Source organism: Pterocles gutturalis, unplaced genomic scaffold, assembly GCF_000699245.1.
Source record: "Pterocles gutturalis isolate BGI_N339 unplaced genomic scaffold, ASM69924v1 scaffold47485, whole genome shotgun sequence".
NCBI lineage: Eukaryota > Metazoa > Chordata > Aves > Pterocliformes > Pteroclidae > Pterocles > Pterocles gutturalis.
Window position 1 is genome coordinate 1,659 of NW_010142622.1, and position 26,432 is coordinate 28,090.

General features: G+C 42.2%; 1 protein-coding gene across 1 annotated transcript; it reads left to right on the top strand.

Moving 5' to 3' along the window:
* Positions 1 to 725: 725 nt before the first annotated feature.
* Positions 726 to 11,803, top strand: GOLPH3 (golgi phosphoprotein 3 (coat-protein); the record flags this gene model as incomplete). Its single annotated transcript, XM_010084425.1, has 3 exons — positions 726 to 857; positions 6,399 to 6,513; positions 10,423 to 11,803. Coding segments are annotated over 3 exons (672 nt in total), but the record flags the coding sequence as incomplete, so codon positions are not given.
* Between the last annotated feature and the right edge of the window lie 14,629 nt (positions 11,804 to 26,432).

Consider the following 26,432-nt stretch of genomic DNA (forward strand, 5'->3'; position numbering starts at 1 on the left):
GATATTGAGTGAATGCATTGGGTTAAATACTCTGTTCTGCCACATAAGCAGATAGCTATCAATGCAGAAATATAGATGGAAAAGTGTGGTGGATGTGGTGTGGTTCATAGAATAAATGTAGTTTGCAGTTTTGCAGTCCGTATGAGAAGCATATGCATCAAGCCTTAAAAATACATGTTTTCAAAGGATTTAAATGACAAAATAGTACCTATTCCAAATATTTGCTTGAAAACTTTTGTCTTTTGGTTTACTGTATTCATGCTCAAAAATCTGTTCAGTGGTTTGTTCTGATTGCCACATTTGTGTTTCCAGTATACTCCATATTTTACTCAATATTGATTTTCGGGTGGTTATACTTCATCAGTGCCATATTGTTTATGGATGTAAAATCCTGTTAATATTTCACAGGAAATTCAGATAAGCCTGTGTGATGTTGGTAACGCTTCATGTCTTAGAAATGTAGTAAGTTTATTTCAACTATGTATAAACTACACTTCCTATTTCACAGTTCTTTGTCTTACTATTTTCCCAGCTACCAGGTGTCAAAACTAATAGGGGATGGGTCTGTTTGTCTTTTATGTTTTCAGTACAGGAAGGGTAGCTGATTAGTGGTGCTACTTCAGAAGTGCATGAAAGCAGAACGGCTTAGTGAGTGCAGTAAGCCTCTTCTTCTCTTTGCTTTCAGGTAGAGATGGAGTTATCTTGCTGTCTTTCATTCTTTGCAGGGTTATACGTCATTCTGGAATGACTGCATCTCCTCAGGATTGCGTGGCTGTATGTTAATTGAATTGGCATTGCGAGGGCGTCTTCAGCTAGAGGCTTGTGGAATGAGGCGCAAAAGTCTATTAACAAGAAAGGTAAGTGGAGGAAAGTGGTCACACTTTAGTGTCGTGCTCCAGGCAATACAAGAGCTATAAATTACAACTGATCATAAGAAAGAGACCTTTTTTTTTTTTTACGGGGGGTAGGGATTCTGAGTGGTGACCTGAGTTAGATGCACAGAGTTAAAAGTGTTTTAAATGGTGAGGCTGAAGTGCCTTGGAGAATCTTCTGTACTTGTTCTCTGCTCCTGTTTGTTCTCTTGAGGTGTTCTGCTGCTGTTGGGAACCTTGCACAAGCAGTTGGCAGTGGCTCTGGCCAGGGTGCGGTGGCGGCAGTTACTGCTCAGACGCAGTAGCAGCAGTTGTAATCTGCTGAAGTAACTGGCTTTAGCAATGTTGGTGGGGTGTGGGCTGAGGCTGAAAGGAGTGGCTGACAGCCTGCCAGATGTCTCCTGCAAATCACCAGTGTAATTCTGGTGTACAGGGTATTGCAGTTTGTGCTTGCAGTGCCTCCAAAGGAAATGATCTTTGTTCCTTGGGCCCCTGAGAACACAAAACTGTATCTAGTTTAAGCACATGACCAGTGTGTTAAATGTGTTGTGCTCTCTGACTTTTGAGATGGCCAAATTTTTAAGGTCCTTTATGGAATTAGGCCTTGATTTATGACTTTTGGTGATGGATTTTTCCTTAGTACGAAGTCTGCAAAGTCACACCATTTGAGGAATTCTTACTTCATCAGAGTTAAAGGATAAAGTCAGTTTATTGAACACATGGTCAAATGTTGTCTATCTACCACAATAAATTCTCTTTTATGGCACATTTCACTGTCAATATTATCTTTTGCTAATTTTTTTAAAGTAAAGCTTACAAATGCCCTGGAGGCATTCAAGGCCAGGCTGGATGGGGCCCTGGGCAGCTGGCTGTAGTGGTTGGCGACCCTGCCCACAGCAGAGGGGCTGAAACTAGGTGATCTTTAAGGTCCTTTTCAACCCAGGCCATTCTGTGATTCAGTGAAATACCCCAACCTTCTCCCAGCTTCCTCCTCTTCTCAAGAAATGAACCTCTGTCCAGACAAACAGCTCCTACTTCTTTTACCTTCATGTAAGCATATTCAGCATTGATTAGTTTGCGCAGGTTTGTTTTTTTTTTCCTTCAAAGTTTTTGGCTCCTAAAGCTTTCAGGAATGTTCTTTAGCAGTTATTCTGTGTAAAACTTGTCAGCTCTATCTATCTGAAATGTTATCCATGGAGTTTTGTTTTAGGAAAATAGGAAAAAAACCTTGTGCATTTATTAAATGAGCAAAGAATACAAGCAAAATTACAGTCTTTTTTTTTATCTTTAAATTTTATCAGGTGGTTTGAGGGGTGGGTTGGTGTGTTTGTTTCTTCTCCCCCACCCCACCCCTTTTTAAGGAGGTCTAAAACCTACCCAATATCAAAGGTTTTGTTCTTTCTGCTGTTGTAAAGCAATCAAGAGATTTCTTTTTGCAGGCAGGAGGGTTCTATTAAAAAGGCTTTGATTTAAAATTCAAATGAAGACTAGTTTCTGCTGAAGTTGTTTCTTACCAATAAAATCCTTAACTGCTGGTATATGAGGTTTATATGTGAGGTTTCTTCTCCCCCTGCACCACCTGTCTTAGTTTAGTAATCCTTCTCATTAATGACTTGAGTTGTTTTGTAGCTCATTTGAAATTTTGCAGTAACACCAAATTTCAGTCTTGTTTCAGTGTTTGCTAGATTTGAGTGTTTCAACTCTACCAAATGTTCTCCTTGTCCCCCTTTTGCTGGCTTTGCTCCTCCTGTCCTCAGCTTTTGCTGTGGATTAAGTACAGTGCTCAGTGGGTCGGATGAGCTGTCTAGTTGCATCTAAGGTTGTGATTCAGTGGCGGCACTGTTTCCTATAGCTCCTGCCCCTTGCGCTAGCCATTCTTCCTCCTTGCACCAGGTCCATCTTTGGATTTTGTGGGAAGGTAAAACCTCCTTAAATCTGAAAGCTTTGATCTGTGACTTAAAACGCTGCTATCATCTGACAGGGGAGTTTAGGCTTCAGTCACTTCAACCTGTGTTGCAGCTGAGAAGAGTCGTCTGTCTTTGCAAAGAGGCTTATTGGAGTCTTTCTTGGGTTGTTACTAGCATGTGTGCAGTCTTATCAGGTAACTCCTCTGGCTGAAATCTATTTCACTTCTTTGATCAGTTAAGTTTTTACTTGAATCACTTGATCTTGTCATGAGGTGGGGCACAAGTGAGACTGCTGGCACAAGCAAGAAGGTGAGAACAAGAGGAGGGTAAAACTCGTTCTCTGGACAGTAGTACGAGTTTATAACCAGCTAACTGTGCCCTTGGTCATACAGCTGACTTAAAAGATTGATAGCTACAACGATATCCACTTCAAGCCTTAAATCAGGTGGGTCTTTGCTGATAATTTTGGGGGTTTTCTAAGACAGGACATCAGAATGGATCAAGATGTATTAAATCCATGCTTGAATGCAGCATAGAGACAGAAACTGGCAGATCAGGACTTGATGGATGTTGGCAAAACTTTGCAGGTCAATATGATGTAGTTTATATTGCCACCTTCTTGTAAATTTGGCTTAAGAGGATGTCATCGTTGCATCATTTTGAAGTTCTATCTACTGGTATTAATTTAGAAGCAAACGAATGTTGAGGTTTATATATAAAAAAAATAATTTCTAAGACTAGTGGTTATTGAAGGTGGAAGATGGTACTCTGCTGCCTTACAGCTTCAGAAAGCAAACCAAGTCATTAGAGTTGTTAAAAACAAAAGAAATCCCAGCAAATCCCTGGACAATTAGCTTTGGTATTTTATAACTGACAGTTCTGAGTGATTCCTGCATGAGTAAACTTTTGTATTAAAACTAAATTTACTTAAAAATTAAAGCAAGAGGTGCTTAATCTTTAGCATTGCTTAATTGCAAAGCTGCATTATAGAAAATTCAAGTTAAATACTCTGTATAATTGAAATTTCCTCAGCAGCTGGATACAAGGCAAATTTAGTACCTGATAAATCAGTGGCAAAATTGGAATAAAGAAAGTTGGTTTTTGTTTGTTTGCTTGTTTTGCAGTAAGGCTAAGGACCATCATCTCTGAAGAACCAGGATCTTAGCTTCTTTCTCTACCTTAGCTCATGTATTAGAAAAATTCTGCCCTGTGGATGCTTAATTTTCTGTGGTGATTCAATTCGCAAGATCCCCAACCCACTTGATTTTCCACTCTTTTGCTGTTAGGACTGAAGAGAGTTAGCCAGGAAGCATTCATTGATAAATCCTTCCTCAAGAAAGAGCAGATCCATGAAGACAGGACAAAGGTGGCTGGGCTTCTGCTGTTGCCTGATTCCATGTGCTGGGAAGGGGAGGGGAAGAAAAATACCATGGAAGTGTGAAGCAAAATAGTTTTGTTTGAGGGGAAGGATAATTGGAAGAATCTGTGCAGTGGATCCTCAGTGTAGCAGAGAAGGGAGAAGAAACAGTGCTGTGTGCCTGGCTGCAGGGAGTGGTAAACTTGGAAACAAAATCACAGTGCATTGTGGCTTCACAAGAGCTTATGGAGCCCTGAATGAGTTGAATGGGGGAGTCTGTGCACCTTGCAGCTCTTTCCTCTAAATGCCTGTACGTTTAGGCTCATGCTGTCATGGTGCATTGCATTCAGGCTAGCTTCTTAAACTTCTTTGCAGTGGTAGAAAAAAAATCTTAAGCGCAAATAAGCAAGGAAATCTGTTTCCTAAAGTTAAAGAGAACCAACTTACTTATATCCTAGACTCAAGAGCTTTTTTTTTAATCTCTTCAGTGAGGTCTGTTTTGTTGGGTTTGGTTTTTTCTTTTTAATAATAAAAGAGGTCAAAAAGTTGATTTCACATCCTACCTGTTGAAGTGAGATGGTGAGTAGTAGGTTACCAACTGCAGCAGGCTGGAGCGATCCATTGTAACTAAGACTACTGCGAAATGAATCCTGTGGGACACTTCAAAGAAACTGAAATGCTGCTGGAACGTCAGTTTGAAAAAGAAGTAAAGATAAATAAGTTCGGTGGTTTTAGGCTAATTATTAAAGGAATATCTGAAAAGTGACTATTAATAGTCACAATCTAGCAGCTTAAAAACCCAACTTTTGAAGTATGCTCCTGTATAATTAAAGAACAGAAACTTCAAAAAAAATCAGAATCTTTATACAAAACTTGAAGACGTTTAATATCATTATATGTGGTTAGTAGAGGTTTTGAGTGGTGCTGTGACACAAGCTCGTAAATCAGAAAGATAGATGTGCAGTGTGTTTAGTTTCAGATAATGATTGGATTAAAATGCACTTGTGTTTTTAAAACCAAGTGTCCGAGGTTTGTGGTTGGAGTGATCTCCAGCTCACAAAAATGGAGAGCTGGATGGGAGATGCTCAGGAGACCATTTAATTTTGATGCAGTAACAGATGATGAGGTTTCTCTGGTTCCCCCTGGCAGATGTTTAGTCTTAAAAGTCTCCACTGACTGCAGTTCAGCAGCTCCCTGGGTGTTTAATTTGCCTCTTGAAGCTTTTGACAGTAAATCCTGCATCTTCCATATTTCCAGAATAAGCTGGTATCTTTTATTTTTCCCTAAACTCCTGTTTGATACCCTCAAAAAAAAATATCTCACATGCTTTCTTCTTAGATCTAAAGAAACTTTGTTCTTTTTTAGCCATATTGACTTGGGCTAGTTTAATCTATGTTTTCGCTTGGTGCTTTTGTTTTTCTAACCAGAAAAGATGGTATTTGTACATGGTTTATATAACTACTTGTAAACAAGCAGTTACTGGAATTGTTAAGTTTTATTATGTTACTGTGAATTATTTTGTTGTTGTTCTCCTGTGCTCTCTTGAGGAATGAACTCAAATAGTTGTAGAAGCTATTGAATAACAGACTTAAATGATACTGCATTTATTATTGCATAATAAGGGATTTATTAGTACATACATATTTCACGTAATACGTATGTTTTAACTGTTAGTGAATTGAACGTGGTACTGCTGGTCACAGAGTAGTAAGACTTACAGATGTGGTGTTGAACCTATCTTTATCCATCAATACATGGGAAAAAAAAAAAAAACAGCTTTCTTGCTGTTTGTTTGTAACTTATTTCTCAATTTCACGTGGCCTAATTGTTTAACAGCAGGATTTTTAATAAATTGACTTGAAGCAGTAAAATAGACTGGCATCAGAGAGTAATTTAACACTGAAATATATTTTGTTTTGGGGAGGAACTGAAAGACCTGGCTGGGTTAGCAGATTGTCCTTCTTAAAATTAGGTAGTTAGCATGTTATTACTGCTATAGTTTTAGTCAGTTAAGGTTAATTTATGTTACAGAACACCTAAGACTTAACATAGCTTTGTAATTAAAATCCTAGGTAGTTTTGTTGGTTTGTTTGTTTTAACAACTACGTATTTTTTTTTAACTCGCATATTCTTAGAGATGGTTTCTTATTTTTTAAAAAATTTCCTTGGTTTTGATAACAGGTGGATTTTTCAAGTTTTTATTAGCAGATGTGTATGGTATATGAATTAAGTCAAAACACTGACTGTTTTGTTCTGTCCTAGGTGATATGCAAGTCAGATGCTCCTACAGGGGATGTTCTGCTTGATGAAGCTCTGAAACACATAAAAGAGACACAGCCTCCTGAAACAGTGCAAAATTGGATTGAGTTGCTTAGTGGTAAGCCCTGGTCATAATGTATTGGTGTTTTTTTCCCCAATAAAGCTAATTATCTGGCATCAGTAGAGATGATACTGTAAGGTTTTTGGAGAGAAAGTGTGCAAAAAAGTTAATTAGTCTGTCCTCTGGGGCAGTCTCTTGTTGACTGTAGCCTTTAATCAAATATAAGTAAGTTGCTCTTGACTTAACTGATACAGAAAGGATCTAGATGGAAGTGTCAGAGGACATCGCAACTCTGTGGAAAAAGTGCCTTCTGCTGACTCTGAAGTAAATTAGGACTGTACCCTGGAGATATAAGTGCGTTTCTCTGTAATTGGAAATAAGGGTTAGTGGAAATCTGGAGTATAGGTGTATGGATTCAGAAGTATTCAGATCTTTTGATAACAGAATGAGATAAGGAGCTGACCGCTCAGTTAACAGAATTGAGGATGATATGGCCATTAATCATCAGGAAACAATGAACAGTCAGGAGTTCTATTTTTGCACTGAGTGGGGAAATGTAATAAATATTTTCAAATACTAAGATGCTTCTTGTTGTTCCAAACAAAGTCTTCAAGATGAGTGCTTTTCACACAGCTCTTCCTGTGAAGCTAGGAAGTTTTTGCTAAGAAAATGATATGTAATTAGATTTCATCTTTACCACTGCAGTTACTGGTTTTCATATGCTGTGCCAACAGTTGTATCCTCAGGACGCATGAATTAAACCGGAATGAACAATGACCGTCTTTTAACATGTAGTGCTTTTGTTGTGGGTCATTCTTTTGCTGTAGCTAGTCGCCAGGGTCTGTCTGTTTTCACAAAGCACATAAAACTCGGCTTCCTTGGAAGTGGCAGTTGCACAAACAGTGCAGGAAAAAAATACCTCTGTTTTGTCAACATGGTGACTCTGGGAGGTAGGGGGTAATGACACTTGAGGTTGTCTATTTAAATGCCTTTGTTACTTGTAACAACTGAGGAGTAAGAGTTTTGAAAATCAGCAAAATCTTTCCAACTTTCTCTGCCGCCTTGTTTTCATTCTGTTCTTCCCATTCATCCTGCACCACCTTAAACAGCCTTCCTTGCATGGCAGGTCGAGTCCTTGCCATCCCTCCCCTGTTGCTCCTTGACTGACAGGCAGAGTGGGGAGAGGGGAGAACAAAGCAGTCGTGGTCAGTAGGGGGCATGGCTGCTGCCATGCCTTGCAGCTTAGCTCTTGCTCAGCTCTCCTTCACTTTTGCAGCCTGCAAAAACAGTTCATTTTTCTTGTCCCAAATACATCATTTGTGCCGACATTTCACCTTCTCTCCCAGTACAGAGCACATCCTTAGTACTGATTCAAAAAATGGTCAGCTAAGGAATGAACACTCTTGTAGGTTTTCTTTGAGTTACGTTGAGGTTTTCTGACGCTGCTGAGCTTTGTCTCTGTGAAGACAGTTATCATCAGTGCTGTGGCTAAGACTTGCATCAATCATTTTTACTTACATATGGTTATTAATTACTAGTTCTTGGATGACATTAGGGTTGTTTGCATTTTCCATGGTTTAGAGGACTTCCTTTTGAAGAAAAATATTGTAGCGTTTTGTTTAGGAAATTTTTTATTGGAAGCTCTTCGAGAATTTTGCTTTTGGGCCTGGTTGTGGAAAAATAGCTACTCTATCCATAATTACCAGCGATCTGAAGAATGCTGCTTGGTATCACAGTACATAGGAGTTCAAAGCCATTATGGAAATATTAGTATGGACATGTAATGATGTTTGTCAGGCTGTTGTTTGTAAGATAACCTCTAAGGGAAGCAAGTGTAGGGAATGGATTAAAATGTCAGGTCTTTCTGTAGATGTAAGAAATACCAGGCTGTGCTTGGACAAGCAAGTTTCTCTGTAATTGAGGAGATTGGTCACAAGGTGTCACCACAGTACTGGTTTTCCTTCCGTTATAGCCACATCCACCTAACAAATGTAGAAGAATCTAGGAAATATCCTTTCCCTTTGGAATGCTGTAAGGAAACTACTTTTTTTCTCTGTGTGTGTGATAGTTTCATTCATGGTCAGGCTGGGGAGTCACGTTCAGTGAGGTGTGGGACCTACAGGGACTTGTATAGTTTAGGCCTGGGTGGGTTCTCTGCCTTTCACTACCCAGTCGGTGTCACCTCTTTGTTCACTTAACATGAGTGTTACTTGGATACAGTGGATGTCGCCCTCCATCACAGTGGGAGAAAACTTAGTCATCTGTGGTTGCTGTTGTTATTATTAATTAAACAATGAATTTTTAAAAAGCTTTCTGATACAGAAACAAATTGGTACAGTAATTCTCGTCTCATGTATAGAAAACCCCCATCTATAGAAGAAATACTTAATGCCTTTTCTTCTCTCACCTCTTAAAATGCACAGACTCTTTTATATCAGAAGGAGATTTTCATACTTACAGTGTATGTAGTGAATATATATGGTAAATATGGTAGGCTGGACCTGAAGTTTCAAGCTTGTTAAGTAAACTCTTAAGCAAAGATGGATTTCTCACTGCTTAATGATGTTAGCTTTATCAGCAGCTGTTGCTGCTGATTGTATGCTTTTTCACTTCCCTCCTCTGTGCACACACAGCTGCACACTCTGAAGGACCAGATTCTCCTGCCTTAACAAAAAGCGTTAGAAATAATTTTTGTAGAAACGTTAAAGCCCCTGCCAAAAATGTGCTCCTGTGTACACACAGCCCCGCACCTCACGCAGTGCATGGTCACTGTTTCACGTGGTGGGGGCAGAAAGGGGTAGCAGCCCTGAGGAGAAAGACTTGCAGTTTTTGGTTGGCAAGAAGCTGAACATGACTGGGCAATGTGTGCTTGCTGCGCAGAAAGCCAACTGTGTCGTGGGCTGCATCAAAACAACTGTGGCCAGCAGGTCGAGGGTGGTGATTCTCCTCCTCTACTCTGCTCATGTGAGATCCCACCTGGAGTACTGCGTCCGGAGTACTCTGGAGTCCTCAGCACAGGAAGGACGTGGACCTGTTGGAGTGAGTCCAGAGGAGGGCCACAAAGATGGTCAGAGGGCTGGAGCACCTCCTGTACAGGCTGAGAGAGCTGGGGTTGTTCAGCCTGGAGAAGGGGAGGCTCCGGGGAGACTATTGTGCCCTTCCAGTACTTAGAGGGGGCCTACAGGAGAGATGGGGAGGCACTCTTTATCAGGGAGTGTAGAGATAGGACGAGGGGTAATGGTTATAAGCTGGAAGAGGGTAGATTTAGGTTAGATATTAGAAAGAAATGTTTCACTGTGAGGGTGGTGAGGCACTGGAACAGGTTGCCGAGGGAAGGTGTGGATGCCCCATCCCTGGAGGTGTTCAAGGCCAGGCTGGATGATGAGGCTTTGAACAACCTGGTCTAGTGGCAGGGCGGCTGGAACTTTATGATCTTTAAGATCCCTGCCAACCCGACTCATTCTATGATAAGAATGAAAACCTGAAGAAACCGAGAACTGTGCAGGGTAGGTGTGCATTAGCTTCTCTTTGTGGCAGAAAGAAAGGGAATGACACTTATTCCAGAAGAGGCTGGAAGCAGACAAATGCACAAGATTGGAGGAGATGCTTATTTTTATTATTACAATTAGACTCTTCCTTCATGATTGGTTTGGGTTTGTTTTTTTTCCTTCAGTACAACACTGCTTTTTTGTCATATGCTTAATCAAGATATGGCTTAGCTAGCATTTTGTCCAAAATTTCACTGCACACTGAAGCTCCTCCAAGGAGGTTCTTGTGGTCTGTCTATATGCCTGTATCTGAGTAGGTCAGAGATCAGAGAAATGCTGACATTGGCACACTATCTTAGTGTTCAAGTCAGATGTATGAATTTGACAGCTCATTCTGCACCAGAGGGCAGGAAAAAATCACTGCGGTAGTACAGCTTAAAGTTTGCCTGACTGTTGGCTTTCTTGCTTGCTTTTTTAGGTGAAACATGGAACCCATTGAAGTTGCACTACCAGCTACGAAATGTCCGAGAACGCTTAGCTAAAAATCTAGTGGAAAAAGGTGTACTGACAACAGAGAAACAGAACTTCCTTCTTTTTGACATGACTACGCACCCTCTCACCAACAACAATATCAAACAGCGCCTCATCAAGAAGGTTCAAGAAGCAGTTCTTGACAAATGGGTGAATGACCCTCACCGCATGGACAAGCGCTTGCTGGCACTTGTTTATTTAGCCCATGCTTCAGATGTTCTGGAGAACGCTTTTGCCCCCCTTCTGGATGAGCAGTATGATTTAGCCACAAAGAGAGTGCGGCAGCTTCTGGATTTAGACCCTGAGGTTGAATGTATGAAAGCCAACACGAGTGAGGTTCTGTGGGCTGTTGTGGCAGCTTTCACAAAATAACTGCATTCAGACTGAAGTGTTCTTTCTTCTTTCATGTAAACCAGTTGTTTCTCTTCTATTGACTATTCGTGTTTTCTGTAATTTGTACCTTCTCACATGATGAATCGGCTCTTGTTTAATGGGAATTATAAGTGGTGTATTCCCTCCTTCGCTGTGTATCTGTATACAGGATTCTGCTGGTACAAGAGACCTTCCTGTTGAAAAACAACAGAAAAAGGTTTTACTGCCATATTGGCATTCCATTTCCTATTCAGTTTGAGTTATCTGAAATACTTTGTTTAATCTGTTTTTTCATCTTACTGTTACTGAAGTGGTTTAACATGGAAAGCACCTCAAGAAAGAAATGTGCATGCAGTTGGATCACTAGTCTCAGCTGACACAGATGTGTGCATGCATCACTACTTCTGCAGGACAATTCATAACAGATTAAAAAGGGCCTTTTTAAATCACCAAAGCTCCTTGTTGAAGTGTCTGTCGGGACATTTTGTACACAGATGTTGTTTCGTTATATCTAACAAAATTACTTCAAAAGCAGAGATGCCATTAAGCAGCTTTGTCAATAGCTCCTGTAAAATGCCCTATAAATTTTACTTTTCATGCAAGTCTCTTGAGTACTTGTATTTTCCTTAGAATGATAGCTGAGTCAAAAGGCTAGTATAGAAAGGTCCAGTTGTTTCATAAACCAGTTTTGGGATGGGATACATTCCATTATATTGTATATAGAGTTCCAATTGTATATTAACAACTGCCCCATCTTAGTATTTTGCAAGATCTACTTAGTTTTACACCTGGTGCCCCTTGTTTGCTGTCAGCCGTTGCCATTTGATGGAAAGAAGGCCCTCCTCTAAAGATCATGTATGTGAAAGCTCTTTGTTTCCAGTGTCTGCAGACTTTGCCATCCAGGTATTCTCAGTCTATGCATTGCCTTTGATAGTTAGTGTATGGAAAGCGACTGCTTTCTGTCATCCTTTGTACTCCCCACCTTGTCTTCTGTATGGAAGAGGCTTGTGACCAGTACAATCCTTGAGTGCAGTTTTTAATTTTGTACACAATTTAATGTTTGTCTCTTAAACCTTATAATCTGTTTTACACTTTAAAAACAAAAAGTCAATCCTAGCAGGTGTTGCATGTAAATGGTTAGCAAGTAATACTGCAGTTCAGATGATTAAGATTTCTGTAAGAGGACACTCTGCTGTATTTTAGTTTTTTATATACAATTATGCTGATTAGCACACTTGTAAAAAAATATAAAACTTTGGCTTTTAAAATTTTACTGCCTCTTTGCCACTGCTTGTTATCTCACATTGGTTTCATTCACAGTGTAAATATTATGCATTGAAAAAAATGAAACATATATTTTTTTTCCCTTTCCTCATAACAGTGCAGATTTATTGTGGGGCTTACAGGTGTTTAGACACTTTTTTGGTTAATATTCAGAGCAAGAATACTAGATGGTGTATAACTGTAGAGTTGAAATTTAAGGGATCCCTTAATCTGTATACTAGCTTTTTACCTACAGTAAATAAACTATGATCTTGAAAGTGCCTGAAACAGAGCAAGCATGTAATTTTTAGTTTTTGTTGCTAATTAGAAAGGTTTTATTGCTTAACTGAAAGCTTTAGTTAATATCCTTCTTATTAGAAAAGGAGAGCTTATATTAAGTAGATCAAACTGAACTAATCAGCAGTGTGTGTTCATGGCTGAGACCGAGTTAGCTTGTGAGTGTGCAGCTGTGGCTGGCCTACCATAGGTAGACCTCCTCTCTTGAGCACAACTCCACAGCCTCATCTGTGACTGGAATTCCAATTTTGCACTTAGTTTTCAATCATTTAGATGCTGAAGTAGTCGACTTTAAAATACAACTTGAATTTGTCATACCTATACAACCTTTTTTTAATAAAGGTTTTGCAAATACGGTCCTTAACATTTAATGGCAAACTGCTCTTTCAGTTCTTAAATGCTGTTTCTTTAGAAAAATGAAAATTATATTGTAAGATATTTCAAACTCTAGTTTACAAATAAAAAGACAAACAGTGTTCTCTCAATTGTAAGATGCTGTGTTTAAAACTTTGGGGAGCTTGGGCATGAACTTTGGACGTTTTCTTTTAAACATCTCAAAACATCATTGCTTTAGGTGGAGGAAAACTGAAAATTGCCATGTTCTTATATTTGACAGCTTACAGAATGCTTTCTGTACTTGATAGTGCGTGTTATCTCACTGCTTTCATTGTTTCTCTCTCCTGTGATCTGTTTTCTGTTGCTTGTTGAGAGGGGAGAGAAGTAATTAGGTGGAAAGGTCAGAAAAATAGTGGAGTATTCAGGAGCAAGTTAAGTCACAAAACTTTCAAAATGGCTTTGAAAATCTAAGCTACTTGAAAAATGTTTCAGACTGAAAGTATCTTTCATAGTCCATGTTCTGTCTTATCTTCATTCCATGTATTTTCCATGGTCCTACTGGTTTCATGTTGGGTTGTGGAGGATATTGGGGTGTTGTCACCCTTACAACCCACATTGTTTAAAAGAAGTCACCCTTTAATCCCTTCCAGAAAGAGGTGGGGGGTTTTTTTATTCTTTATTTTTAATTTTTTTTTTTAACATAGAAGATAACTGCCTACAGCATTTATCAGCTTTATTTTTCTTAAAGATAGAACCTCTGTCTGTGATGGGGAGCATTTGTACTGGGTGTATCGAAGAACTTTGATGTAAGTAATGAAGGTTTTGTGAAGAGCGACTGTCTTTTGCTAGACCACTTGCTACAAGCCTGGATGTGCAGGGGCAATAGATGAGCTTTTGGAGTCTGGAGTCTTATATTGTGCTTTAAAAACCCCAAAGCCTCATGAGTGCTACCAGACCTTGTATCTAACAAGGAAGGTAAGTTTGGTAGGTTAACAGAGACTGATTTAGCAAACATCCTTGCCTTCACTGCTATTGCAGGTTCCAATAAAATGGTTAAACATGGGAGACGGCTTTGTTCTGCTGAGATTGAGGCACCCTTCTTCCTGTTAGCTGCTACTGCAGCTCACAGACGTCTGGAGACCTGGTTTCAGACAGTTTTCTCTGCTCCGAGTTCTTAGCTCTCAATGGCTCCTTAAAGTAAAGACTACTATGCGTAGCCTGAACTTGAACATGTGCCTCAAGGAAGAATACATTATTTTAAAACAAACTTCCAAGTTAATGTCAAACCCAGGATTTTGAAAGTTAAATCCCCAAGCCGTATAGAGATACAGTTTTGCAATCCTTGAGATTTACATCCTCCTCCCCTGTGTTTCTAGAGGTGATGTTACAGCGCACACACGCTGTGTGGGATGCTAGTGAAACCTGTGTGCCATACACGATGTTTTTGAGGCAAAAGTTGCAGAAATTGGCTATACAAGGCTGGTGGCTGAGTGCTGGTGTTCATGCCCATTTCTCCTACAAAGTGAAAATATGTGTTAACTAATGTGTTATCTGTGAACTGGACTGAATCTGTACTGAAACAAAATAAAGCACCGTTTAAAGCTATGAGCTGCAAATGGTCACTGCGTATCACATGCATGCGATACCTAAAGGAATTTTTTTTTTTCATTTCCACTTTTTTCTTGAGGCTCTGGTCTTCGCCAGTTTAGGAAGCAGAACTTTTAAGATTTGCATCAAAGGCTCAGTTCTCCCTTAACTGGTCTTCAGGCACTTAAGGCAGTCAAAGCCTCTTATGTCCTAGTTTCCCATTACCCATCAATCTATATGGAGGGGGGTTTCCAGCTTCAGAGAAGTACAAATTTGTTGAAAAACTCATTTATTCCGTGTTAGTGCTTAATATAGACAACAGTTTAATTACTCAGGAAATGAGATCCTGTCAAGTGCTTTGCAAGTGTCAAATACAAAGTGTGATTTTGGGTGTGTGTAAGAGGTGGGCTCCTTGGCTAGGAGGGGAGGGTCTTTGGGTGGGGAAGAAGCATGGTCAGAGATGCTCCCCATCTTAATCTCTGATTAAGATCTGGAGTTTCCTCGCATTGGGTCTTGTTTTCTCTTGCCTTCAAACCAGCAGCACAAAGCCAGTGAAAAGCTGATGGTAGGAAATGCTTTCTGGCTCAGGAGGAGAAAGAGCTGCTGCAGAAACAGTGAGAAGAAAAGCTGGTTCCTAATACAGCAGAAAATAATGGGGAAAGAAATACTGATGAGTAGTAGCCTTTGCCTTGCCACTCCACTTCCTCCTCACCCCCTGCTGTGTGTACTGCCAAACAATTTGTTGTTTTGGCTTTTTTTTGTCTGACCTTGGCCTCTGATCTTCTCTGTTCACCTCTCTTTTCCCAGTTGCTTGGTGACTTCCTCTTTCATGCTTGTGAATGAGTTGTACTGCTTTCCAACCTTTGGTGTTTCCACTCTTGCCTTTTCTTTTTTTTTTTTTTTTCTCCATTACTCTGTCCTCAGAGTCACTTTCCCCCCTGCTCAGGAACCTCCCAGTCTTCAGCAAATACATTTGTCAGTAGGAGCTCCCTCTGTGTCTGAACCAAAGCAGCTGGCTGCCTGCTACAGCTTATAACATGGTTTGTTAAGGTGAGCAAAACCTGATGCTGATTTCCTTTGAAACTGCTCTTTGCCTGCTTCAGAAGCACCCTGTTGTCTCTGCAGCAGGAAGGGCTTGCAGCTGAGCATCATGATTTTGCCAGTTCTCTAGTACAAGTTGTTCCTGAGCCAGTGCTCTAAGGCTTGCCATCTTTTACTCAAGCTTTTCCTCCAGTGAGAGTGTTATATACAAGAGTAATTTTCCTTTTTGGGCTCTGCTTGTTAAAAGAGACTTGAGTTTGTGTTGCAGCTCAGGAAAGCGTCTTCTCTGTTCTTCTTTATTTGTCTATTCATTTCTATGGAACTTGTAGACACAAATTATTTGGGAGCTTTCTTTACTTCTATTTAATTTGATTGAAAGGGAGAAGTGGGACAAAAAAGAGACACATATACTTACAATGTGATCACAGAAACTCTTTTCCTGTCAAAACAGACTAAAGTATTTTGGGTTTTTAATTGTTGGCTTCTTGACTCCTAATACATCATTCACTGCCTTCCCATCTAGTGCATCTGATGTCTGCTCAGAAAGGATTTGCCATCATCTCATGCACTAGTACTGCAGGATTTGTTGGGCGTTGCCCCTTCCTTTTGTACGTTTATTCAAATCTTGGGTTTTTTTCTTCCTTTGCCTTGAGATTGACCTTGAAGGTAGGTGTTGGGAGAAGACTTTCATGGTGAAGTGAAATGGCTGGCGGTTCATAAGCTTCTTTGCCTCTGCCAGGGCATCTTTACAGGTCCTTCTTTGTTTCCCGTCTGTTCAAATGAAACCAAATCATGTCTCAACCAACTTTCACAATCTTGCTCTGACTCCTTAAGCTCCTGAGGACTTCAGTCACTCCTGAAAGTAAGATTTAGCCAGATCATGCGTGAGTTTTGCAATGCTAAACAGAATGCCTACACACCATTCAAAGCCTCAGACCTTGTATTCAGAGGATTTGCAGAAGAAATTTAGCAAAACGAGATGGTTTTTCCAAACAGCAATCGCACAGTAACCCACCTCAGCTGTGACAGTAAGCCGAGCACTTGACAGGGAAGTTGCACTGGTGCTGGAACACGAATTGGTCCAAGGGAGCTTCTCCTGGAACGGCCAGAGATGCCTGAGGCTGTTAATCTTGCACACTGCTCTTAATGACGGTTAGGAAAGGTCTTGGGTGGACACATTCTTCACTACTCTTTTTCCCTGAGACTGGAGAGCTGTGTGTTGAGGGGTCTGGATTGTGCCCCCCAGCTGAGATCCCGCAGATGCGTCTGGGGCTGCGCTTGTGCCTGTGTGGGAGGAACAGACGGCTGTTCACAAAGGTTTCGGTCATCCAAGGAAACGCCACGTCATGCGGGTGAGTGGTTGTACTTGAAACAAGGGAATGTGGGTGACCTTCCTTAAACTGGAATATATACAAATAAAACAGGCCTGAAATAAAATGGAATTATAAACGCATTGAGATAACAACTGGGGTCTGTTTGTTGGATGCATTACAAACAGGAAATGGAGCTAAATTCGCTGCACTAATAAATGCCTTGCTGCGAATATGTTGTCTGATGTTGGGCACTAGCTATCGAGGACTTCCTTCTGAGATCTAGATGAAGATTTACACGCATTTTAATATACCCAAATCTGAGACGCTCAGCCAAAGTCATACAGGATCTCTTCTGTATGAGCAGCACTCACATGCAGGGGAATTTGCACACATTTATAGACACTTAAACTAACTTCTTACATTTTTCTTGAAGAGGAAACAAAGTCATCTTTCTATCATACTAAATTATCCTCTTTTTTGTTTTGTAGAGAACGGACAGGACCTGCTGCCAAGATTGCATATGGCTGACAGCACAAGGGTTAAGGATTTTTGAGCCATGAACAGCAGAAATGTCTGGCACATTTGCATTTACTCTGTGCAGTGATGGAGAGAAAGAACCAGAAGGCAACTGCTTTGAAGGTAACTAGAGGTACGAGCTGGTTGGTGACTATTCTCCTAGCATGTCTTGCAGGTTATGTTCATCAGTGGCACAGAAAGGAGTTCGGAAAGCTGAGAGTTCACCCTGTGGGGTGACAGTAATGAATGGTGTTTGTGTCTGCTCAGTCCTCAGCCCTTTGGTTGTACAGGCAAATGAGTCCCAGCTGTCCCACATCAGTGTCTCTGAGCTGCTCAGGGCTTGCAAATTTGCTACTTGCTGTTTTCAGATGTGCAGCAAATTTTCAGGGCTGCCCTGGAAGCTCCACTCCTCCCAGGCTTGTCTCTTCTCTAACTGCTGGGAGCTCTGTGCCCATAGGCTGCCCACTGGAGATCTAGAGGGTTCGCCAGTGAGGTATCTCCAGATGAGGCAGCCCATAATGGACACCGTGGGTCCGTCAACAAGTGAAGGAGACAACCAAGTGACGTGAAATAAGGAAAATGCTGATGTACTCTTCTTTGCATGCACCAGATCTCAGTGGGAGCCCAGGCACTTTGGGATGGAGGGAGGCAGCCAGCATCAGGGACTGCCTAGAGAGGCGGGATGGGATTCAGCCAAGGGGCTGAGAGTGAGAGCAGGATTCAGCTGGGAAAAAATCACAGTGATGCAGGGAAGTCCCTGGGGCGCTGGACCAGTGCTGTGTCTATCTTTGAGATGGGGAACATGGCACAGTCAGCCTTATCTCAAGTCCCAGGCAAGTGCAGGAAGCACAACCTCTTGAGTCCACTTCCAAACATCTAACAGGGCAGGAAGCTACTTAAAGATTTATAAAGTGCAAATTGGGTCTGACCAACAAAACTACCGTCCGTGATGAAATGCCTGGCTATGGGGATGGGGTGCAGTGGCTATAGGACCACTTGGCTTCAGAAAGGCTTTCAACACCATTTCTACAGCACTCTTGGAAGGAAGCTGTGGAAGGTATGGGCTGGAAGTCTGAACTGTTAGGTGAGGTGAAAACTGGCTGGAGCACTAGGCTCCGATAGTAGACTGGGGCTAATACTGTTCAGTAGCATCGTCAGCCTTCTACATGAAGAGACAAGGTGCATCTTCAAAAAATTTGTGGATGATAAGTTAGAGGAGAGGGGTTGACGTGCCAGAAAGAAGAGCTTCAATTCAGAGGAACACAGAGAAACTTGTAATTGGGACAACAGACCTCTGAGGAAGTTTGGCAAGGAGAAGTGCAGAGTCCTGTGCCTGGTGTAGGAAAAAAACTGCCAATGTACTGGTGCAGGCTGGGAGCCAAGTGTGAGTGGCACTGCTGGAAAGGACATGGACCATGTTGAACATGAGCCAGCAGGTTGATGTCATCACAGTATGAAGAAGGTGGGTAGCAGTTTAAAGGAAGTTGCTAGCACCCTCTTCTCTACGCTGGAGATCTCACCAACATCAGCAATATCATGTCCAGCTTCAGGTTCCCTAGTTCAAAAAGCATGTTGAGGAAATAGGGTCCAGCAAAGGGCTGTCAGGATGGTCATGGGCCTGGGGACATGGCCTGCAAGAAACAGTAGAAGGGAGCTGGGATTAATCTAGTGAAGAGAAGGATTAGGGGTCCACAACTATTTGAGGGGGAGTTACAAAAATTACAGGGATCAGCTGGTCTCAGCAGCAGCAGATAATATACCAGAAGGCAGTAACATCAAACTGCACCTTTGGAGCTTCAGATTGGATTTCTTCATTGGGAGAGTGGTGCAGCCCTGGGGCAGACTAACCAGAGGCATTGTGGTATCTCCATCCTTGGAGGTCTTACACACTTGTCTAGACACAGCCGCACCTGGCTGGATCCAGTGTTGGCAAAAACCCTGCTCCAAGTGGGAGGTTGAGCTGGATGACCTCCAAAAGTCCTTCTCAGCTAACAGTTCTGTAATCCTGTGATCAGCTTCATTGCTTTGACTGAGACTGCTAAGTTGGATGCTCCAACAAGCTTCCCACTCAACAGACTGGTCACATGGGACAGACTGGAGAAGAGAGGGCTGTGGTGGCTTCCTCTTGTTTTATCTGAGCAGAAGAAAAGCGGTCCTTACGATATTATTCATCTTTGTCCTGAATACCCCAAAATTTTACACATGCCAGGAGCACTCAGTTCTTTCGTGGGACTGGATTTAGATGCAGACTTTTAAAGTCTAATTTGACTGATAGACTGGACATATTGCCAGCCAAACAGCCAGAATCAACATTTCTTTTGCTTGATGTTGATATCGGGCAGATAATGCAGCAAGGTGGTCTCGTCCAGGCAGCAAACCCCAAGCAAGGCACCAGACCTGCCTGTAGCTGGCATGGGGGGCATGGGGAGGGGAAGAAGCTCTGCACCTCTGGCTACTGCTGTCAAAATAGCTTGGGCTGAGAGGTTTATTGAGCAAAGTCATGCAAGTCCATGGGTGTTATTTATAAAGTTGTTTCACCACTTCAAGCATTAAGGAAAAGACCCTTATTGTGGATACTTCTGTTCTGTATTTTCAGCAAATACGTACAACTGTCACTTTCTTCAAAGACAGGATTACATGTCTGCACCAGTGAAATGCTGGCCTTCCTAATTAATACCCATCCATATTTATGAATGCATATCAAGGAAATTAGTGGTGCAGCATCAACTTGTATTCCCTGTAGGGATCTCTCCTACTGTACCAGTCTGTACAGTAAGAGACTCTCTCATTTACACCATGGTGTGCAGCATAGCTTCTTGGCATCTCTTATGTTTCAATTCAACCTCATTTAAGTTCAATAAACAAATTGCCACCTCCCTCAGGAAGAGAAAAATGCTACTGTCACTCCAGAAAGGAACAGCCAGAGCAGCTACTGAAAACTGCCTTTTGTCATTCCACTGTAAGCAGAAACATCAGCCAAGATCATTTACAGAGAATCAACAAAAAAAGGAGTCAAAAAGCAAACTCAGCTGCAATCCTCTTACTGCAATCAGTATCATATCCTAAATTGTAGTAATTGGTTTTTAATTTAAGTGCACATATAGGTACGTAATTAAAAAGCATGTAGGTGTTCTAGATTTCTTTAGAAACTACCCACCACTTTATCTCACTCTGTCTGCTTTGAGTCACAGAGGATGTGAAGCAACCTTTCTGAAGAGCATTAAAATATTTGGAAAAAGAAAGGGGAAGTTTTAAAGCAGGTGTTCGATGTTAACATAAAGAATGATTTACAGCTGCTACAAGAAACTGAAAGTGCTCCCCACCCACCAGGGTCTCTGGGTACATGGTGGGATGCACCAGAGACAGAACAGAGCAGAGGGGAAGGGATGGAGCTGTGAGCTGAACCCCCTAAAAGCACTGACCAAATCCAGTGCCCAGAGAAATCAACATCTCTGCAAGTGCTTGTTGCCTTTGAAGTCATTTTGTTGTTCTTTTAGTGTCTTTGTTTATGTGCGTGTGAGGTCTCTTATAACCCACTAGATTTTATCACAGGACAGACCGTGTGTGTGTTTCAGTAAGCATCTAACATTTTTCATTAAGCACCTGATATTTGACTTGCTGTGTTCTCTAATGAGTGAGCTGGACTTCTTAAGTTTTTACATAATATACACCTTAGTTTGGCACCTCTTGTTTCTAGTAATGAAGGGACAATTCTTATTCTCCTACCCATCTTTTCTCTAAATAAATGATTGTGCTTTCTTGTTGTTTTTCCTTCATGACCTGTTACATTGCACAGGTTGCTAAAATGCATAGTATACCAGGCAAGTCAAATATTGCAAGCTGTGGAGAGTCATGGGGATATTTCTACGTATCTACGTCTTCACTTGCCTTGCTCTGAAGCAGCTAAGTTTCTCCTTGAAGCTCCAGGACCTTGTGAAGTGGCTGTTAATGAGGGTGACTTCGAAGGTGAGGAGAGACTGCTAGTAAATCTAGTTCAGTCTCCTGGCTAAATCAGATTTTCTGGTAAGTGACGTGAAGGTAATAAGAGACTGGGAGCCTTACACTTCTGTTTCGTGCTTCGCTAGCTTTATTTGGACAAGGTTAACCTGGTGCTGATACTGTGCAAGTGTCCTACATTTCAAAGGCTGGTATCCTGACTGTAACTCCAGCTGTTATATTGTGGTATTTTCCCTCTGAAGATGCATTTACATCATAGTTAAGTCACCTCGCAACATCTTCAAAGACAAAATGAACCACTTAACCTCCCTAAGGGCATATCAGTACAGAAGAGCACACACATTCTTCTGGCACAATTATACCAGTAAAATAAAAGTGTCGGGCACCAGCAAGAGCACCAGCTCCCTGCAAGAGCACTGTTGTTTTGGGGTAGAAGTAGGTTTTCCTTTCCTTTGGATTCCTTCCAAAGGGATCTTGGAAGGTCTCCCGGTGCTCTCTCCTGCCTGGGGGAGCATTTGGAGGTGGGTGAGAATCACCTGAGGTTTTTCAAGCAGCTTCACCCCAGCTGCCACATGCAAATCAGGAGATGCCCTGGGTCTGTGACCCTTTTGTATCTGGGACATGGGCTTTCAGGAGGGCTAACAAAAGCTCACAACAGTCCCCAGCATTTCTAATCCTTCTAGGCAAGCCCAGGGCCCTGAGCCCTGCTGAGACCCCACTTGGCCCTCACAGCTGATGAGAATCATGAAATGAACTGCCATAACATCTTACCATCATTTGTACAGAGTATCCATTTCTGATTTAAAACTCAAGGATAGAGTTGCCTCAGAATTTTTTTTTGTAAGTTAAGAGCAACCTGAATATAACGGCTTGAAAGTTCACTGGAGCCTGTTTCAGCCTGTAAGTGGGTCACAAGGCACCGAAGCGCTGAGTGAAGTAACACTCACACAAATCAAATAAAAGAGTAGCTAACCTGTATTTAAGAAGAATAATCTTTCTGGATGCCTTAGTCATAGATGTCTTAGCCATGAAAAATTCAAGACACCAAGCACTTAGTGGGGAAATGGTTGCAGAGGATGCCTCCAAACCTAGGCACAAAATTATCAGACTGACATTAGTAGTTAAATCACCTCCTCTCCATGCTCCAGGGACTTGGGATGCATGCAATTTCCATCAGAAATAATGAAATTCATGAGGATGAACCTCATAAGCAATGTCTAGTGAGGGCTTTAGGGGAGAAAATCTTACCAAAATATTTCATAAAGAAGTTTGCCTTAAAAAAAACCCAAACTGCAACAAACCTGAACAAAAAAGCCCATCCCCAAACAAACCCTTAAACAAACAAAAAACTTGAAGAACTGAGGAGCAGGTAAAACTGTGTGAAACCCTGCATGGTGACCAGCTGACACTGCTGAAAGACAGATGCTGCTGTGGAGGGCACTGCTTAACTGAGAGGAGTTGTAATCTAAATAGCTTGAGAGCCTGCTCAGAGGTTTTATCTTTGATGCTGGTAATTACAGCACAGCCCCAACCAGCACCGCAGTTTGTCTGTAATTACTATGGGCCTACAGGGTTCCTATAGGAAGTTTTACATATCTGGTGACTGGGTCTGACTGTTAAGAGGCTGCAGACAGACAGCCATGGGTGTGTGAGGCTGAGCAGCGTGGAAGGATGGGGATTTGTTTCCCGAGCATGTCTGCTTGCGGGAGTTAGGCTTGAAGGAGGAGGTTGGCTGGGTAGCATGCCCCATCCCAAATGCCTGGAGGGGTTAGCTAATAAAGTAACAGACACTTCAGCCTTTCACTTGCTGGGGCTGGCAACCAGTAAACCCCTGGCACACCTGGCCCAGGCTTGCTCCCTTTGCTTATGCTGCTCTTCTTATGGGTTTGCCCTGCAGATGCCTGTGGTCTCCCAATTGGTACTTTCCCCAGCCACACTGCCCAGGGAGAGGGGGACCGCCTGCCTCCAGGTGTTATGTAACAGTACAGCTGTTGGATTGGGACTTCCCTGTGCTACCGCACTTAGTTTTGACCAACAGAGATGGGGTTGTGCCATAGCAGTCCATCTGGGCTCTGCCTGCCACATCAGCCCCCGGAGTGAACTCCCCTGCTTGAGCAGAGTTCAGCTTTCTCTCAGCAGACCTGCTGAGCCTCTGTTTACCTGTGCAGCAGTGGGTGAAGGATAACAGCCATGGGATGTGAATCAGAGCAGTGAGTCGCTCAGTTTTAACTTACCTCTGCTTTTCTGCTGGGAAATGGAGATAACTGGAGATAATGCAGTTACTCTGCTGCTCTGGGCAAGCTTGCCCTGCTGCTGTCCTGTGGTTTTCTGCTGAAAGAGAGGAAAGAAGGATATCTCTCCTCCCCTACCAATGCAGATGTACCTTGGCATGTCTACAGGCTTCTGGGTGTTTGAAAGAAAGGAATACTGTCCTCCTATTAGCACTATCTCTTTCTTTTTTTCTTTTTTTTTTAATTGACAGTAAAAAACAGAATAGAATAATTTCACAGTGAAAATGGTAGGAACTCACATATAAGACAGCAGGGATGTAAGGTTATTTGCACCTATTGTAATGTTCTGCATGCAATGTCCTGGCAAAAGAAGTGGATCTTACTCAATGATAAGGTTTCCCACCATCTGCTTGAACCTGAGATTCAATGTGCCCTGATGCAGCAGCCCATGATCAAACCCAGGATGAGGGCCCCCCACCTGCACCATTTAATCCAGACCCCTGCACACTGATGGTGTAAATGACCGGGGTGCAGACTGGCTAAAGAGAAGGATGCTTTGTATCCAAGATTTGGGACACCAAAAGGAAAACCAACAACACATTATAGAAATGTTTTCTCTATTTGTCAAAATAGCCTCACGTTTGGCATCAGTTTACAGTCAATGCTTTCATAGTCCCACAATGCACAAAGAATGGGTGATTGTGGAAGTGCAATTAGTGGGGCTTTTCTCATCAAGCTGCTGTTCCGCTGTTTTGGATGCTGATAAGAGCACAAAATACCTTTATTGCCTATAAATACAGACCTGAAATCCATAGGAAGCCCACTTTACCAGCTGAAAACCCACTTTAGGAAGAAAACGAAACCTCTTGATCTTGAAATAGCTTCCAAATTCTGAAAGCAGCATATCTAGCTAGCTAGTGGCCTTAGTTACAGACATTAATCACTGCCATATTTTACACAGCGTGTAAAATTTAAGTAATAGCACCACTGTCCCTATCAGCATATTTGCAACTAAAAGCTGGTAAATAGAAGCACTGACCTCAGCTGGTCGATTTAACCTGATGAGTCATGGTCTTGGGGACACATATGCTTCCTCTGCTAATATTCTTCTTCCTATTTATTTTTTAAAATGCACTGACATGCTGTGTACCACAGAATAGCTTCTCTAATGGGCAGTTCCAGAAATAGAAGTATCCCATTAGTTCCCTCTCCTTTGTCAGGGTTTCATGGTCACCACTTATTCTATACAGAGCTGCAGCTTCTCAAGGAGATGAGGGCAGGAGCGCTGATGGGAGAGAGAGAGGACGGGCAGAGTTAGGCTGTCAAGCAGTGAATTCCCCTTGAAGTTCTCCATCTGAGAAGCACCCTGTTATCTTCTTGCTTTTTGCATGACAGGTAGCTAAGTTGTAAAGAAATATGCAGGAGATGCAGGCTCCTCCGCTTCAGCTGCCCCGGGTAGCTAGGTATGTGCCACAACAGAGAAATCTGCCCACAACGGTAGCTTTGGTATTGCTCTCGGTGAGACTTTTCTCTGTAAAAGGGCAGCTTTCCTATCACAGCTGAAACAGAGAATTGAATCAGTCAATGTGGTGTTTCAGTTGGGGTGGTGGTCCACAGCAGACCACTTGCCCTGGGTTAGGGTCCCCCAGGGCTGGGCGCTATGCAGAAATACAGATTGCAAAAGCCCTCTTAGTCTCACAGACAGATGTTGTTTGCAACTCAGTTTACTAACTTTTCAAGTTAATATTCACATTTATAATATTTAAATGAATGCCAGCTGACTTCATCAGCATATTTGTATTGATCTAAGCTGGTGAATCATGGTCTTGGGGCCATGTGTGCTTTCTCCACCACCGTTCATATGGGTACAGGCAGGAGTGACTGTACAGGGAAAGGATGAGATGAGGCTGGGCAGAGATGGATGCTCAGCACCCCCAGCCACACAGATGCCCCACAGCAAATGAGATGCCAGGGTAAGAAGGGATGTGAAGGAGGACTATGGCACTTGGCAGATCACTTCGCATTAAAGAGCATCAAAGGAAGAAATACCAAAGTGACTGGTGGAAGGTGTCAAAAGGGGGTCTACTAGTACATAATCTGGCACCATCAGAAATGGCATTTGCTCGATGACCTTCTACCAGCCCTGTAATTACGACCTCAGAAATACTGTGATCAATATCGTTATCAAATGTTGTATCTGTACCCAGACATGGACCACAGTCCAGTGGCCTCCATGGAGGTAGGAACCTGCCTGGTTTGTGAGATGAAGAGTGCGCACAGCCCAGGCCCCAAAGGCCATGGCTTTCACCAACCTGTAGGTGCTTCCATGCAGATATGTCCCCTTGCAATAAGGACCTGATGGGGACAGTTTCTCCCCTGGCCTCCACCTGAGAAACCAAACAATAGGCAGGTGGCTCCTGTGCCTCTATTCTGTCCCCAGCTCACAAAGCGGGTATGCGGGACATAGCCTGGGAGCGTATATCACTGCACTGCCTCTTCCTCTCCTGTGGGCAGATCCTCAGTGCCGCAGCACCCTAAAGGAGTGAAGCAAAAGCACCTGCTTGCTGAACAGTGGTGTGCCTGTGGGGAGTGGTGGGCTAGCACCTGGGTGTCCCTGCAGCCCTTTAGCTCCAGGTACCTATTCAGATTGCAAATTGGCAATTAAGTAATAAAAAAATTATGATAAACTGAGGCAAAAGCCTTTGGCTGCCTGCACAACAGCCCCTTGCATTACACAACCATCACTTAGACCCCTTTGTTATTCATGGTGTTTATGGCACTTAGACTTCTTTGCTCCAAGCAAACTAACTCAAAATCAGGCTAGGCCTTCCATTATATCTGACAGATTAATAGTAAGGAGAAGGTTCTTGAAAAGAAATAGGAGTATATAAACAGCTATTGTGCTGACTCACTTCCACGTGTGACTTCACCAGGCTGGAGAATGTAACGGGCTGCTAATTCTGGCCCTTAGCTAGATCCTCCTCTCTTCAGGCATATCTCCATTCCTCTGCTGCTTGACTCCCTGTATGGTAATTCTCCATGTA